Below are 17,161 nucleotides of genomic sequence, written 5' to 3'. Positions count from 1 at the left end.
CTTTTGTTGAGAAACTTTTGATTTTGTGTGTGAGAGAAAGAGATGATTGGTATTTCTTTCTCGTTCTCTCACACACAAAAATCAAAAGTTTCCCTAAAAAAGTATCACAGTGTGAACCAGTTCTTATCGTCGTTCATTTAAAAATACATTGTTCACACTGGGAAACTTTTTTCGGGAACCATGTCTTAGCTTTAAACTGTTTTTGTACCTTTTATAGAGTGAAAATATTAAAAATTTTTTCATTCCTGCATAATTTCTCACACAACTTTTATGCTTGCTCTATTTTATTGTTATAAATTATATACAAAATCTCTCTCTCGTATTATGTTATTATATATAAAATTTTTGATAATTGTAAGTTAAGCGTATTTGATACATAGCCGGTTTACAGTCGATTATAATCCGCCGCCGATATTTTTAGTGTTAGCCGCCGTCGTTAATATTTGTCGGCGCTGGGCTCTGGCATGGTATAAAAATATTAGAACAACAAATTTATATTGAAACAATCTTCTATATTTTTAAATCATGTTTTAAACCATGGTGCTGTGTATTATAATTTTAATAATTTTATAATGCAAAACTATTGTATTGAAAATAAAAATTAATGAATTGAAAGTGAAAATAAAAATTTTGAATATTGCAAAAAAAGTAAAATATTAAATTGGTCGTACTTATATTGTCGTTTCATAAGTGAGTCATTTGTGTTTCAGATGTGAAACTATTTACCTTCCTGAATGTTAAACAATTTTGGAGTTTCGAACAATAAAACACTCTGCGCAAAAAAAGGTGCGACTATTAAAATATATGGCGTAATTCCTTTCGGACGAAAAACGTTAATATTTTATTAACATGCATGAGCGAATATGAACTGGATTACAACATAAGTGGTTGTTTTGGCCTATGTACATTAGTACGTAGCTGTTGTAATATTCTAAATCAAACATATCGACATCAGTTTTAATCAAATTTTCAAAATAAAATTCTTAATATAATATATCTTCAGTGATATTAGAAAGTATTAAAATAATTAAAACTATGGTTCATCATATTTTTTACTATTACATTTATATTTGTATGTATGTTTGTATATTGTGCATTAGAGCGACTCGCAGAAAATTGTGATTGTGTTACCTTGTCATAACGCTTATTAGAGTAATAATTCATTTGTGCATTCCACCATTATTTGATTCTATAAATTATCAAATTGAAAATTGTATGATTTTGTCTAAATTCATTTGATTTTAAGTATTCCTTAAAGTATGCTATAAAATATAAAATTCACAAAATTCACAAACCTCAAAATGCTTAAAATACCTTTAATAAACCATTAATAAATAAAAGAAATCTGTTGTAGGCTCGACTCTATTTTATACCTCAAATAAGATATTTTAAGTTTATAATTTTATCATACATATCTAATTGTACCTATAAGAGAAAGTCTACAGACTTAAAAATTTTCGCAAACTTAAATGTTTTCACAATTTTAAGATTCAAAAACAAAAATTAAATTAAGAGTTATGAATTAAAATTTTCAAAAAAGTTTTTAAAAAATGCAGATGGAAAAGCATTAGAACAATGTCCTGCTGTAAGTACAAGAAACTGTAGCGACGACTTAATAGGTAATATTGTAAAAAACACACAACTAATTTTGATAAAATCCATAATCTAAACGACTAAAAAAATATTGTGTTTGTTGCCGAAATGCTCCCACCCTTATTACATTATGAGGGAGAATCCGTATCAATTTTACCCCACAGACCCCCTCTAGACTTGTTCTCTTGGTTGTGAAACTATATCAAAAATTAGGCTGGTAGGATAACGTTAACAGGTACCGCAAAGGCTGTGAAATTTCCAAGTGCATTTACAAGGGGAAAATATCGATTTTTTCAGTTTTTTCTCAAATTTGGCAATTAAGTAATAAATTTAATACTTAAAATAGATCTATATTTTCTCTGATATTAGTTTTTGTCTTTATAAAATAATGCAAACTTGTCGTCAGCTATGGTCATAAAAGTTTGATTTTTTCAACGGCAGTTTCAAATCTCTAATTTCAGTTTTTTTGAAACTTTGTTAAACAAATTTAAAAAATTTTAAGGAGATCTAATGGAGATTTGTAGACAATAAATAAGGCTATTAAACGGTAAAAATTAATTCAATATTTCCTACAGATTAGCTGTACCTGCGATTTGAAATCGGAGTATTTCGGGAAAATCGCATTTTTTTGTAATATTTTAGATAATATATATTAGTTCTTTACTGTGGTACATATTAAAAAAGTAATTTCCGAGTATTATAGTCCAGATAATATAAAATATATATACGAAGTTTTAGTTTAAATCGGACATTCCTAATCCATAAACTGTGGAGTTCAAAGTCAAATTTTGTAATATTTGGAAATTCTCAGTGTACCATATCGAAATAATATTTATTTGTAAGCGATATTTAACACTAATAACTGCAATTTATCGTATATAGTCCGATAGATAGAGTAAAAGAAAGCTTAATTAAGCCTTGAGGCACAATTTAACACCAAAATTCAAAAATTCGAAAAAAACACTATCTATTTGAAAATAAAAGTAGTATTTATTAAACATGGTCAACAAATAAATAATATTTCGAATTCATAAATTTTGCAAAATTTGACCTTTAAACTCAAAATTGTATGGATCAAGAATGTTCGATTTGTAATTTGGAATATATATTTTATACTATATGGTCTCAAATACTCTTAAAATAATTTTTTTTTAAATGTGCAACAGTAAAGAATTTGAAGTTAGTTGAACAAAGTTTCAAAAAAAAAAACTGAAATTAGAGATTTAAAACGGCCGTTGAAAAATTAAAACTTTTTTGACAAAAGCTGACAATAAGTTCGCGTTATCATATACGGACAAAAACTAATATCCGGTTTAATATAGTTATATTTAAAGTAAGAAAATGGTTTTTATAGAATATATTTCAAAACTAAGTATAATTTTTTTGTCACATTTTGATTTTATATGCTGTGAGACTCGTTAATGGCCAGGGGAATTTGCAATAAGTTAAAAAATTTCCAACCAATTTTTGTGTTTTATATCTTTTTGAAATGCTTATAACGTGCACATTGCGATTCTTTTACACAATGAACGGATAAAAATAGATTTTATCCTGTCAGCCTAACCTATATATATATATATATATATATATATATATATATATATATATATATATATATATATATATATATATATATATATATATATATATATATATATATATATAATATTATATTATATATATATATATATATATATGATATATAATATATATATATATATATAATATATATATATATAATAATATTATATATATATATATACATATATATATATATATATATATATATATATATATATATATATATATATATATATATATAAAATATATATATATATATATATATATATATATATATATTATAATATATATATATATATATATATATATATATATATATATATATATATATATACATACATATATATATATAAATATATTTTACATAAGTTACATGTGGAGAAAGGGAAACATTTCAAGGTGCCAATTCTTCCAGCTCCAATAATTTCAATTTGAAGAGTATAAGAAGATTTTATTAAATCTCTAGGCAACCCGTTCCAAATTTTAGAAACTCTAATTTGAAACGATTTTTGCAGACAATTTAAGTTTTAGTTTCACAAGCCATTGAACAATTCCAGAGGTGGCGGCCTGTCGTATAAATTTTTTCCTTCAAGCTTGGAGCACTCTAATATACATATTATTGCCCATAATTTTGAAATTCCTTAGTGCACAGGATAATTTTTGATTCGTGTCTTTGAATACTTTACTTAAAGTTCAATTTCAAATAGGTCAGGTCCATGTATAAAAATACATGGATTGATGATACCCAAACGCTCTTCTCAAACCTAGAGAAATTTTTTTAGGAATTATTAACGAAAACGTAATTTAAACTAAGGGTGTTATATAAAACCGTTTCTAAAATACACAGTGAAATCAATTTCAATTGATATGGAAAATTCTCTTAAACTACAGGACAAATTTTAATAAAATGTACAACAAAATTTTAAAGGATGATTTAGCATTACTCAAAATTTACATTGTTACCGCCCTGTTAAAATACAAGGTGAGGTGCGTGGTATTAAATGAGAGTACTTCGATTATAAAAATATAGCTTTAATATATTTTTATAATCGAAATCTGCAAATATGGAACGAATTGACTGAATCAAACTTAATAGAAGTACTATGTTATAAATAAAACAAAAAAATATATTTTAGTTTAAGTGTTAAACTTTTGTCCACTCCTTTATTTAAATTATATTTCTTAAACCCTTAAGTTTAATTAGTATTACAATGTTTAGTTTACTGTATTGTAAACTAATTAAGTTAAATTTGATCTTATGTATAGATGCTAAAAGCTTTAAAACAATCTTTAAAGTCAAAGAGTTCACTTCTACCACGCTGTTTTCCACATTTTATTTTAATCTTGTGATGATAAAAAATAATTTTCGTCCTTAAAATTTTCTTGTACATTTTATTTAAACAAAATATAATAACCGAATCAATCCATTTTAATTGTAGGTAACACTAACACTGATAATAACTTATAATTTGTGCAGAATTGCACAGTGTTCTCATTTAGAATTAAATATGACAAAAATGGAAGAAGTTTTTAATGACTTATCAAATTTGGTCATGGAATTTGTAATTGATATAAAATCGCATTTTTCATTTTATTTAAAATACAAGTTTTCCTAATTAGCCATAATATCGATAAAAATGGCACCAGATAGTTTGGTAAAGGTTTACGCAAACGTATTGTTGATGATTTCAGCCTGGGAATAAAACAACAGTTTCTCGAATTTTATTACGTTAAAAAAAAAAAAAACTAAATCAGTGGAGGTCATCAGCAAAGGCGGTCTGCCTCGAAAAACTGACAAAAAACCGATGAGTTAATTGTAAGAGAGATTTAAAATATTCTTTTTGAATCGGTTGCAATATTGGTTAAAGAATTAAATATTCCAGTAATTGAAATTGAAACGGCTATAATTTGCTCAAGAACATGTTAGTTGGATATATAAACCAATGGAAAAACGTTTTTTTCAGTGACTAAATCAAAATTCAATATTATCGCTTGTGAAGGTATAACTCTTGTTAGAAGACCAAAAGGAAAACGAGTACAAAAAGAATTTTGTGTAAAAACCGTCAAACATGGAGGCGGTCATGTCATGGCCTGGGGATGTTTTTCTGCCAATGGTTGAGGGAATAATTGATAAATGGTCATACAAAAACATCCTTGAGCAGGTTATGTTGGGAAATGCGTCCTTTACGACGGATGTTTCAACAAGATAATAATTCGAAAAACACTTCGAAGGTAGTAAAGACCATATAGTCAAGGACCTCCTGTCAAAGACCTAACTGGTGAGAATGTTTTAGTAGAAGCACAAAAATAAACACAGTTATTCAAAAGGTACTAAATAAATAATATATTTTTTGGACGTTATTTTTTGTGTGTTATTAATGGGATTTTATATACTTAGTTAATTAATATTTTAAGAAGATATTTTATCTTAAAACATTATAAAGACATCTTTTAGTTATTTTTTCTGCAATAAATGAAAATGAAAAAAGTATGTAAAATACTTTTTAAATTTTCAATACAAAAATTTACAACTTTTCTTTTTTCAGTTTTATACGATTTACACATACACGAAATCTAGTAGATTTTTGGCATTTAAGATTTAATTTTTGCTAATATTTCTTGAAATTGTGTTTGACATAAAAAATAAGAAGGAAAAAATGGAATATTTATTAAAAATTGATTAATTCTGCGCATAATTGGCGTTATTTTATGAAGAATAGATATTTAACTATGTTTGCTGATGTTTTCTTGTTTATGATTTTGTTTTTCAGCATTTGAATTTCTATTATTTTATTACACAAAATTCGCTAATAAAGGATTACTATCTACTATATATGGAAACAGATTAGTAGATAATAGTCTTTGTTAGGATTTTTTCATGAATATTGCAGAAAAAAAGTAAAAATTAAAAAAAAAAATCAGTCATGTACAAATTAATACATTCTATGAACTTTTAATATTTTGAATGAAAATGGTTTGGGAAAAAAGTCATGTTCGATTCATACAATTTATTACAAAATTCATTCAAGTTGTGTATTATTTTTTTCTTGTACCTTTTATTTTCAATAAAGTTTTCATTCATGTTTTTTAATTTATTAAAATTTTGTCGATATTTTAATTTTTGTTTCCTATTTTTGTAAAATATAAATTATTTTCGGGGTTTTAAATTGTTTAAAAGTGTCGCAAAAAATAATAAACATAAAGTTTAAGTGATAAGAAAAACTATTAAGTGCTAATATCCTCGGAATTTCGCAAAGTTTTGTAGGTGCGTTTAGTTCTCACAATCACCGGACCTGAACCCAATAGAAAATCTCTGGTCAATAGTAAAACAGCGTTCAAAATGCTGACGAGTTTTTAAATCGGATTAAAAATGCGTGCTATGCAGGCTACTATTAATCATTTAATAGGGTCAATGACATGACATTAGCTGTGTTCTGAACTTTTCTTGCTAAAGAGAATTAATGAACTTCCTCTTAGTACTTATAAAGTTCAGGAACAAAAAACAACAAAATGTCTCTCAATAGGTTAGTTTTAAATATTGTAACTATAATTACATGGTTTCATTGTCAGATGAATAAATTATATTGCAATGGCAACGTAATGCGTTTACACGGTTGTTAGATGTCTGACAAATTGCCAGTGACAATATTATTCTTCTACAATATATTGACAATGCTTTTTCTGCAACGTTGCAAGATCTTACAAACATACATAGCTTATTCATTCAATATTTTAAAGAGGTTTCAGTTCTATGGTTTTCAAGATAGAAAGGCTTATTTCAAGAAATGTTTGTGTTTGTGCATTCCATGCACTGAAAGAAAAGTTTTTAAATTTTTTTGTGTTTTTTCGTATAGTGATTATAATACTCTACAATGATCTGGTATACAAATTACAAAAAACATTAAAATTTCTAGATTTTGTATGGGTAGGATTAGAAAATATTTAATCACGACCAATTATATTTGAACATCGCCCTCGAAAATGCATTTATTTGCAATTTTAACTACAAAGTAAACCTTTATATATAAATAAATGTAAAGAACTAATTTAAAATTTTAATAAATTAAACAAATAGTGGATCGATAGGTTTATAAAAATATTCTTCAAGAATTTTCATACACTCCCGTTCACTTAAATAGGTTCAATGTTTTGATTACATTCAAATTAATTTTTTGCAAAAACTAATAGACTAATTGGTAATATTAAAATAAATGGAACTACATATAGAGTCAAAACAAAAGCGAACAGAAGAGATTTCATAAATTTTGCCTCTAGGACAAGTGATTCTGTAGCAAAAATTAGAGAAAAAGTGGGTGTTACAGCAAAGCTAGCTACAGTAAAACGAATAGTAAGAAGGGCCAAGGCTTTAGAAATATTAAAAAATTAATTAAAGCCACTCCAATTGCCACTAGTAAAGAGAAATCCTCTTTAGTTTGCACATGAACACATGGTTATAAAAAGCTTTATCAACATCTTGTTATACCCAACACCACTATAGTGGGGAGGGTATTATACGTTTGTGCTGATGTTTGTAACATACAAAAATATTGGTCCAATACCCACCTTAAAGTATACCGATCGATTCAGAATCATTTTTTGAGTCGATTAAGACATGTCCCTCCGTCCGTCCGTCCGGCTGGCTGGCTGGATGTCCATGTAAACCTTGTGCGCAAGGTACAGGCCGCAATTTTTAAGATAATTTGATGAAATTTGGACCAAGCATGTTTTTTGGCACAGGGACGAAGCCTATTGAAATCGGTCCATTATTTCACCTAGCCCCCATACAACCGTACCTCCCGATTTGAACTTTTTATGACATAATTACGTAAAATATTCTGCTATCTCTCTAAAAATTGGCACAAATAAGTTTTATATAAGTATAAATGACACTGCAGATTTTCGCCTCGAATTTTCGGAGTTATATCAAATAAGGGCGGATATGTTCCTTAGTAAATCTTTTCTAAAACCTTGTAAAAATGTTTATAAAATAAATAAGTTTCATGAAAAAAGCAATTTGTTGTTGTTTTTGTCAATTAAAGATGACGAACCTATTCAAATGAGCCAAAAAATATTGTTCGAAAACGTAGTGTTTTAGAAAAAAAATTATTGAAAATCGGTTATTAAGTATTGCACTAATGCTTGCCTATCTAGTGATATATAGTATTAATTAAAATTTTAATATAACCAATTAGTCCATTATATTTTGAATGTAAACAAAACAGTGAACCTATTTAAGTGAGCGGGAGTGTATAATTGTTAATTAATGGAAAATAATAGCAGAAAGGCCTGTATGTCACGAATTAACAGTTGGTATTATTACATTTCTTTAGGAGTTTAAGTCATTGATTTATCTTTTTTAAAATTCACATTATTTTTTACAATCACTCGAAAGAAAACTTCGAATAATTTTTTTCGGTATTTAATGCCATTTTTTTTTTCGTAAGGATTTTTAAAATTATAATAAATATTTATCATTCAAAAATTTGCGATATTAATTTTCGCAAAGAAGAACTTATTTTTTGATTAACATCAAATAATTCTCTATGTGTATCTCAATCAAAAAACTTCCATGCTCTCATTTTGTTACGTGCGTGTGAATGAAAAGAGAGCTCTCTGCGTATCAGTGATGGTAAATTTGGTACGATGGTACTTTTTTTGATACTATTTGATGTGCAAAAGTACCGTAATGCTCCCGAGTTTAATTTGATACTTTCAGGGCTACAATCTCAATATCCGATTATCGTTTAAGCGGTAGTAAATCTGTCTGTTAAAATAATTTGTTTGTATGGGAACTTTCAATAAGTCGTTTTGAAATAACAAGAGAATTAGAATATGGGGATAAAAGTTTCTTTAAAATTTAAAATACTTTTTAAAATATTTTTTGGCACTTTTTCTCGAAAATGCATCAAATAAAAGTTGTAGATAACAGCTACGAAAGTACTCTGTAACTTTAGTAGTTGTTTCTCTTCAATATTATCAGACAAAATGTTAAAATAGTTGAAACCCTCAGACTACGTTAGACACTTCTGTAAGATTAATCAGCGCTGAGTTCGAATATTACTTCATATTTTCTCCATCACATCTGGAATCTGAGATATTATGTCCTGAGTTTTGAGAAAACGTAATTTGTGTCCCTTTTCAAGACTTTATAACAGCGCCATGAGTGCTTTAAATATAACAGTTTACAAAGTACAATTTCGTGGTAATATTTGTATTGTAGCTATGAGATACCATGCATTTCCTGGGAAAACTTCATCAAATTATATCAAAGATGTTAACATTGAGGCACGGTCACCATATCAACATATAACGCCCATTCCAATCTGAATGTAGAAATATGTATATTTCAGAAATTACAAACTTTTAGCAAAAAAAAAAAAAAAAAAATTTAGTACTTTGGATTGTAAGAACCCAGAGGCAAGGTTCACATCATATGGGTACCAGCCCACTCGGGAGTAGTTGCTAACGAAAGAGCAAATGTAATAGCTTTAAAGGAAGGGAGCTCAAGGCAGTTAAACTCACAAACGCAAAACCACTCGACGCAACAAAAGCTGAACTAAAAATATGGGTGAGAGAATCCCATAAGACCTTTTGGAATAATGAGACAGTGGGTAGAACCACGAAAATCCTATGGGGTGACCCTGATGAGAGCAAGACGAAAAATCTCCTCAAAATGAGCAACTCTGAAGTTAGTATGATAGTACATGTTCTGAGTTCACACACAGGATTACGAGCACATTTATGCAAAATTGGAGGTGCGGATTCAGACGGATGTAGAGCATGTGGAGAGAACAGTAAAACTCTGGAGCACTTTCTTTGCCACTGCCATGCATTCGTCGAAGTGCATTTCTTCGGATTTAATGTAGTACACATCCTCCTATAAACCTAACCTAAGTACTTTGAGATTCAAAAAAGTACTCTCTGAAATATTTTCTGATACTGAAACAAAATCTCTTTTTCCATCCCTGCTGCGTATTTATGTTTTAAAGAGTCACGTTGATTACGTAAGCTAAGATTTTGGGAAATAATTTAAAAAGTTTTGTCTTCTTCAATGTTATTTTAAGGAGTGCGTTATTCGAAAAATTATAACTCGAGTACTGTAAATTTGGAATATAAATATGAATTATATACTATTTTACTTTGTAGACAAAATAAAAGTTCGGCAAAACTATATAATGATCCGGCCTCATTTGACCCTAGCTTAAAAGTCAAAATTCACCATTAAACACTAAAAGCGTAAATTCTACATAAGTAAACTTGAATGTCTATACCAACATTTATAAGGATAGGCCCATTTTTTCACTAATCATCTTTGATAAAAATAAGTAAAAATATTCCGGAATAAAGTTAAAAAACAAATCAAATGCTTAATTTTTTTAAATCATCCCCATTTTTAACGTACTGACTGGTGTATGGTATCATGTTGTCGGCTATCCCCGACTATACATTCATACTTGTTAAATATGAACAATAAAAACTATAATTAACAAATAAAACCTCACAATCCACATAGGTCTGGCTTATCATGTTTTCTGGCCAAAACTATAACTATATATATTAATTTGTGATAGGTTTACATAAATTTTTAACCAATTAATAGATAAGAAGTATTTTTTTAAATTCTTTATTTTTTAAGCAAAGTGAGCTTTCAAGCAGCCCATTTGTAAATGCATGTCATTTTTGTAACAAATAATTATAGTTTAATTAGTATTTAATTATTTTGAATTTATTTTCATAAATATTTTCATATTTTAATAAATAGTATTTCGTAATATACACAAATTATTAAATATTACGAAAAAAGTAATATTAAAAAATTAAGCCTGGATTATTTTCAGTCATATGGACAATATTAATAAATGGTTGAAAATGAACAAACTAAAACCTAATAAAAATAAAATAAAACAGAAATTAACAGGAACGATAATGCATGTTTTGAAATAAATAATAATACAATAGAAATGGTCAACCAAATGAAATTATTGTAAGAGGAATTCAACCATTCTCACTAAGAAACGCAGATGATTTCTGATTCAGACGTGCACCAAACTCAACAGAGGACTTATCACTGATTTATAGAGGACTTAGACTATATAATTCATTACCCAATTATGTGAAAAGTTGAAGAAATAAATATTTATTTAGATGTGTAAATTTTGTTAAAAATAACACAAATGTATTTTTATAGAACAAATTTTATATATAGATTTCCAATTAAATAAATAAAATAAATTGTAATCAATAAAGTATTAATAATACTTTACTATTTTGACAGCCCTTTTAATTGGCGCCATCCCATTTTTGGTAAATGTACTTTTTCTGGCGAGTTATTGGTAACCTTCTTACATAATTTTTTTAATACATTTGGGAATACTAACAAATTATGTGTTTTCGAGTTTTAATTTATACCATAATTAATGAAAACGAAATTCATAAACTTTCATTTTCACAGTTAACAAATATATTATTGTTTTTATAAAATTTATAAACAGTCATGAATTTTACAACATTTAGTAATCAATTTCAGGTACGGGTTACCGATATAGTCTAATTAATAAATTAAGACCCATCCAAACAATATCGATATTTTAAGAAAAAAATGTTTTTTTTTATTTTTATGTTATTTGCAGGTGATATGGAAGACTATAAATTCCTTTTTAAAATTGTGCTTGTTGGTAATGCTGGAGTTGGTAAAACATGTCTAGTTAGACGTTTTACACAAGGATTGTTCCCTCCAGGACAAGGGGCAACTATAGGGGTTGATTTTATGATAAAAACAGTTGAAGTCGATGGTGATAAAATAAAGGTATACTAATGTTAATTAATAAATTCCAGTAATAAATTCTTATATAATTTATAATTTCAGTTACAAATTTGGGATACTGCTGGACAGGAGCGATTTCGATCTATTACTCAAAGTTATTATAGATCCGCACACGCTTTGATTCTTGTTTATGACATTAGTTGTCAACCTACATTTGATTGCCTTCCGGATTGGTTACGAGAAATACAGGAGTATGCCAACTCAAAAGTATTAAAGATTTTAGTAGGAAATAAAACTGATAGAGATGACCGGGAAATTCCTACCCAAATCGGTGAAGAATTTGCAAAACAACACGACATGTACTTTTTAGAGACATCAGCCAAAGAAGCTGAAAATGTAGAAAGATTATTTTATGAAATTGCTGCTGAGTTAATTGATCAGGCTCGAAGTAAAGACGGTTCATCTATGAGTAATAAAAATTCTGGTGATTCTATAGGTCTGTCTTCTCTTGGTGCAAAGGCGTCTCAGAGCAGCTGCTGTAGTAGTTTTACCAATAACTCTAACGTCAATAATGTACCAAATAATATGACTTAAGATATTAAATATAGAACATTTCAATATTGTTCACAAATAACACTTTGAAAACGGGGATATCGCAATACGGCATACTAACTAAATTATTATATATATTTTTTTTAATTATTCTTTCTCTATTGTTGTTAATACTCTCAGGTATTTTTTTGTGCGGTACATATTTTTCAAATAAAACCGCATAAATAAAATCTGCTTGAAAATATTACACCAGCCAACAATAAATGCTTGTCTTAAAAGCAAAATGTATAATTTTAACAAAAAACATAAAAGTTAGTATGTATATCAAAATATATGTACGTTTTTTATTTAAATTTTGGTGCGTTCCATTAAATAGATGTAATAGTTACTCATTAATAGTTTGATGTAAAATTTTAATAATTAAGTTAAACCATCAAAAAATTACAGTGAATTTATTTAAAAATTTGAGCTGAAAGCACGTAAAACAACTTTTTAACTTATTATGAAAAAAAACACAAAAAATCATTTTATTCATTAATTATGCAAAACTAATTTGCACTAAAAATGTGATTCCACAACTAGTTTTATATGGCAGTATGTACTCATTATAGTTTCTGTACAAAATATTTTCATTCTGAATAACAAAACTTCATTAATAGTATGATAATGCTTTTTTCTTCAATATTTAATAAAAAATCGTCATAAAGGTCCATTATCTACTAATCTATTTTTATTATATTTTAACATAATATTCATACACAAATGATTTTATTAAGATAAACTGATTTAAACAGAAATTATTAACTCTTCATATAAACCTATAACTTTTTCGTTCCCACGACAGTTGGATTTTCGCTCCGGAACGACCAGATTCTCATTCGGACAAAGATTGTCAACTCAGCAACAGCTGTATCAACCGAAAGTTTATTTTCCCAGGGAAGAACATCCAGTTACAGTCAACCTGTTACAAAAACAACAACACCCTATAACTTTCAACAAATTTTGTTGAAAAATAATTGGATTTTTTCTTTATGATTTTTTAATTTACGGGCAGTAGTTTAGAATCCGAGATGTAAAAAATGGATACTTAAAAATAAAAATACAAAAAGCACAAATATTTTTATTTTGGAATTATATAAGGACAAAAACTATTATTCGAGTAATTATTAATATATTTAAATTATAATAAAATAATTAAATTTGTTTGTCACATTTTGAATGTATGTGCTGTAAGCAAAGCTCTGAAAGAATTCATTCCCTTTGATTTAATTCCTAGAATTAATTCTTAAAGCTTTCGATGTAGTTAATTAATTCTCTAATGAATTAATTCCTATAGAATATTAAATTCCTTCCGAATGAATTAATTTTGTTTGCATTCAATCTGTTACAAATTGAATTAAAATTACTTTCAACAATTCCTATTAATTTTTAAATTCTATCTGGATGATATAAATTTTGTTTGAATTCAATCTATTACAAATTGAATTTAAAAATTTTTCAACCATTCAATTTGAAATAGATTGAATGAAAGTTTTGTTTTATAATTCAAAAGCATTCTGTATATTAAAAATTGTATTAAATTTTTTTCTTTCATTCAATTTGTAATAGATCGAATTAAACAAATATGAATGATCATTCCATTGAATTCATTCCTATAAAGAATGAATTCTCTTATGAATTAATTCAATAGAATATAAAGCCTAGGAATTTAGCTTTAGAATTTAAATTCAAAGAATGATTTTAAAGAATGATACATTTAAAAATTTAAAGCCGAATTGAAAATATAAGGAAATTAATTCCATATTGAATTCATTCTTTCCAAGCTTTGGCTGTAAGACAAGTTATTGGACTCGAGAATTTGCAATAACTTTAAAAGTTTTCAAACAATTTTTGTGGTTTATATCATTCTGAAATGCTTATTCAATGCAGATTGCCATACCTTTACAATAAAGTTCAAAATTTATTACTAAATGACCAAATTTGAGCAAAAACTAAAAAAATCGATATTTTCCCTTTGTAAATGCACTTGGAAACTTAAGAGCCGTTGCGGCACCTGTTTACGTTATTCTATAAGCCTAATTTTTTGCATGACATAGTTTTACAAACCATAGAAGAATTCCAGAGGGGTAGGACGGCCTGTAGATTCACTAAGGAGGGATTTTTGAAAATTTGTACATTTACGGGCGAAAAAGGGAAAAAACGAGTAAAACAGGTTTTCTTAATTATATTACACAATATTAGTGATAAAAGAAAAATTTTAAATGCACCTATAACTACTCTTAAAATTAGCAGATGGGTGTCTGGCAGTTTTTTGAAATTCGTACTAGGGGTAAAAATGTGTAACAAAGGTGATTTTGGTACCAAAGGGAGAAAACTGTATTTATGGAACTTTTTTTAGCACATTAAGACAATTTTTTTGGTTTTTATCAGGGTACAGATAGCGATCGAATTCAATTCATTTTCCGGCGACTAAATCTATTCGACTCGCGAGTTTAATTTTTAAACTCGCGATAAGAGTTGAAAATTTAAAGAGCGTAAAATAGAACTCGCTCGCGATTCGAGTCAAAACGAGTTAATCGCGAGTTTTATAATTTTGTAAATGGAATAAATTAAAATGTATAAGGCATAATCAATTTATATATAAATATGACATAACCAAATAAGTTTCCCATTAAAATTATGTACGCGAATACATACAGTGAATCAACTAAGTTTTTTTCCTACCTTTTTTTAAGAGAATTTTGTTTTTTGTTTATAAATAAAATTCGAAAAAACAGGTAAAAAGTAAATATATGTTTTCCAACTAAAAATAGAGATTGTGTAAAATGGGAAAAATTAGAAAAAATATTAAAATACAAATTTTGGTGCATTTGTTGTTGCATTTTATTATTTTTCATCAGAACTTGCATGTCAATAAAGTATTTTGCATATTGAGAATTCCGGTTAATTTCATTGGGTTTTTCAAATTATTTTTTAATTATTTTTGGAATTTATTGTTTTATTGTTAAAAGGAAGAGTGTTAAGTATTTTTCAATTGCCATTTGCAAAAATCATATCCTCATTGGGTGAAAATGTAATGTAATTTGCCTTAAAATGTTTAAAGGATAATAATGAGGCAAATTCGATATAAAAAATTAGTTTAGATTTCTAGAACAAGTGTAAATCAATAAAATATAATTATGAAATATTTAATCAATAACATTAAAGAATATAAAATAGAGTAGTAGATGAAATGATCCAAAGAATTATTAGAAAAAACGCACTGAGTGCTCTTTCAAAATCTTTAACTGCCAAAGGGAGGCGACTTGTATCCAAGGAAAACTATTGGACTCCTGATTTATCTTTTTCAAAATCTATATACGAACTAGGAGGAACACTATGTTTAAATTTAGACCTCTAAACACAGCTTAGGTTGCTTGGAACCAATGCAAAGTGAACTGTCGTGTAGTACAGGAAAAATACCTAATTTAGATATTTTAAAATAGAATTGGTTATCATACCGTAACGTCACACAGTGGTATATGACAAAAAAAGAGGGAAATAATTCAATAACTTCTAAACGGTTAATCCGATTTTAATGAAATTTGGTATGCACAAAGAGGAGGTGTTGTCGAGTTTTGGTTTTAAATTTGGACCTTATAGGCCAACCAGGGGCCCGGCGGGGGTTTTTTGCCTATTATATCCATATCAGGGGCGGGGTTATCGAAACCCGTTACAAAATGATTAAGAACATATTGGGTAATATAAAACAGGTCACTATAATTTGATATCGACTATGCGATTTGAGAATTTTTGCTCAAAATTGAATTTTCCATAAAAAATTGTTTTTTTTTTTGGATAGACCTGGTCCCCTCGGTATGAAAAATTTTTAGGTTTTGTTTCATTTATCGTATTTTATGTAAAGTCAGCTTTCCAAAAAATATAAAATCTAAATACATCTTCTTAGAAACTTTTTAGATAACTTAAAAAGAAAAAGATACTTTTTTCCCAAAAAAAAATTGCAAAAATTCGCCTTTTTTAATTTTTTAAATTAAAATGCCTATAACTTTGGACTCAATCAAGATTTTTACATTATTCTTTCACTGCTTGATATATAAGCGAATAAAAGAAAAAATGGCGAAAATCGGGAATATTTGGAACCGCTATTATCAAAAAACTAAAGTAAGGACTGTAAAAATTTAAAAATTTTAATTTTCAAATGCGAATCTCCTAGACTATAAGAGATAATTTACTGCTACGACGATATTTTTATAGTGCTCGATGAGGAGATTCTATATAGATTTTTTTTAAATCGGAACTCAAATGAAGAAATAGGATCGTTTTAAAAATTTAACATAGCCGAGGTGTCCTAATTTGATGACCCCCCCCGCCGGGCCACTGGTTGGCCTATAAGGTCCAAATTCAAAACCTAAACTTGGCAATACCAAATTTCATTAAAATCGGATTAACCGTTTAGAAGTTACCGAATTATTTCCCTCTTTTTTTTGTCCTATACCACTCTGCGTCAACAAAAGCAATATTTTTCACCTAGTACATACTTATTCATAAAATAAAGAATTTAAAATATGAGGTTGAAAATCAAGATTTTAGCATTTAATAGTTCTATAGTGGTATATGGTGATGTCCCCATACTTAGAGTGGCTAGGATGGTACTTAGTGTTAGATTTATTG

At 27.6% G+C, this 17,161-nt stretch overlaps 1 protein-coding gene across 4 annotated transcripts; it reads left to right on the top strand.

Moving 5' to 3' along the window:
• Window positions 1-450: 450 nt before the first annotated feature.
• Window positions 451-13,283, top strand: LOC111679126 (ras-related protein Rab-30). 4 transcript variants are annotated; one of them, XM_023440629.2, is made up of 4 exons: window positions 452-648; window positions 711-786; window positions 11,805-11,980; window positions 12,041-13,283. In XM_023440629.2, the coding sequence occupies exons 2-4, from the start codon at window positions 735-737 to the stop codon at window positions 12,530-12,532; spliced, it is 720 nt and encodes a 239-aa protein (XP_023296397.1). In that variant the 5' UTR covers window positions 452-648; window positions 711-734; the 3' UTR covers window positions 12,533-13,283. The 4 variants fall into 4 exon arrangements, with proteins under 4 accessions (XP_023296398.1, XP_046810644.1, XP_023296397.1 ...); XM_023440630.2 differs by lacking the exon at window positions 711-786 and having other exon boundaries at window positions 451-690; XM_046954688.1 differs by having other exon boundaries at window positions 451-910.
• The last annotated feature ends 3,878 nt before the right edge of the window (window positions 13,284-17,161 follow it).

The sequence above is a fragment of the Lucilia cuprina genome, chromosome 2 (assembly GCF_022045245.1).
Source record: "Lucilia cuprina isolate Lc7/37 chromosome 2, ASM2204524v1, whole genome shotgun sequence".
Taxonomy (NCBI): Eukaryota; Metazoa; Arthropoda; class Insecta; order Diptera; family Calliphoridae; genus Lucilia; species Lucilia cuprina.
This window is presented reverse-complemented; position numbering and strand designations above follow the sequence as displayed.

Coding starts and splice junctions, on each gene's coding strand:
- LOC111679126 (XM_023440629.2), top strand. CDS start 735: ATGTTAAACAATTTTGGAGTTTCGAACAATAAAACACTCTGCGCAAAA. Junction 787..11,804: donor AACACTCTGCGCAAAAAAAG/GTGCGACTATTA, acceptor TGTTATTTGCAG/GTGATATGGAAGACTATAAA. Junction 11,981..12,040: donor TCGATGGTGATAAAATAAAG/GTATACTAATGT, acceptor TTATAATTTCAG/TTACAAATTTGGGATACTGC.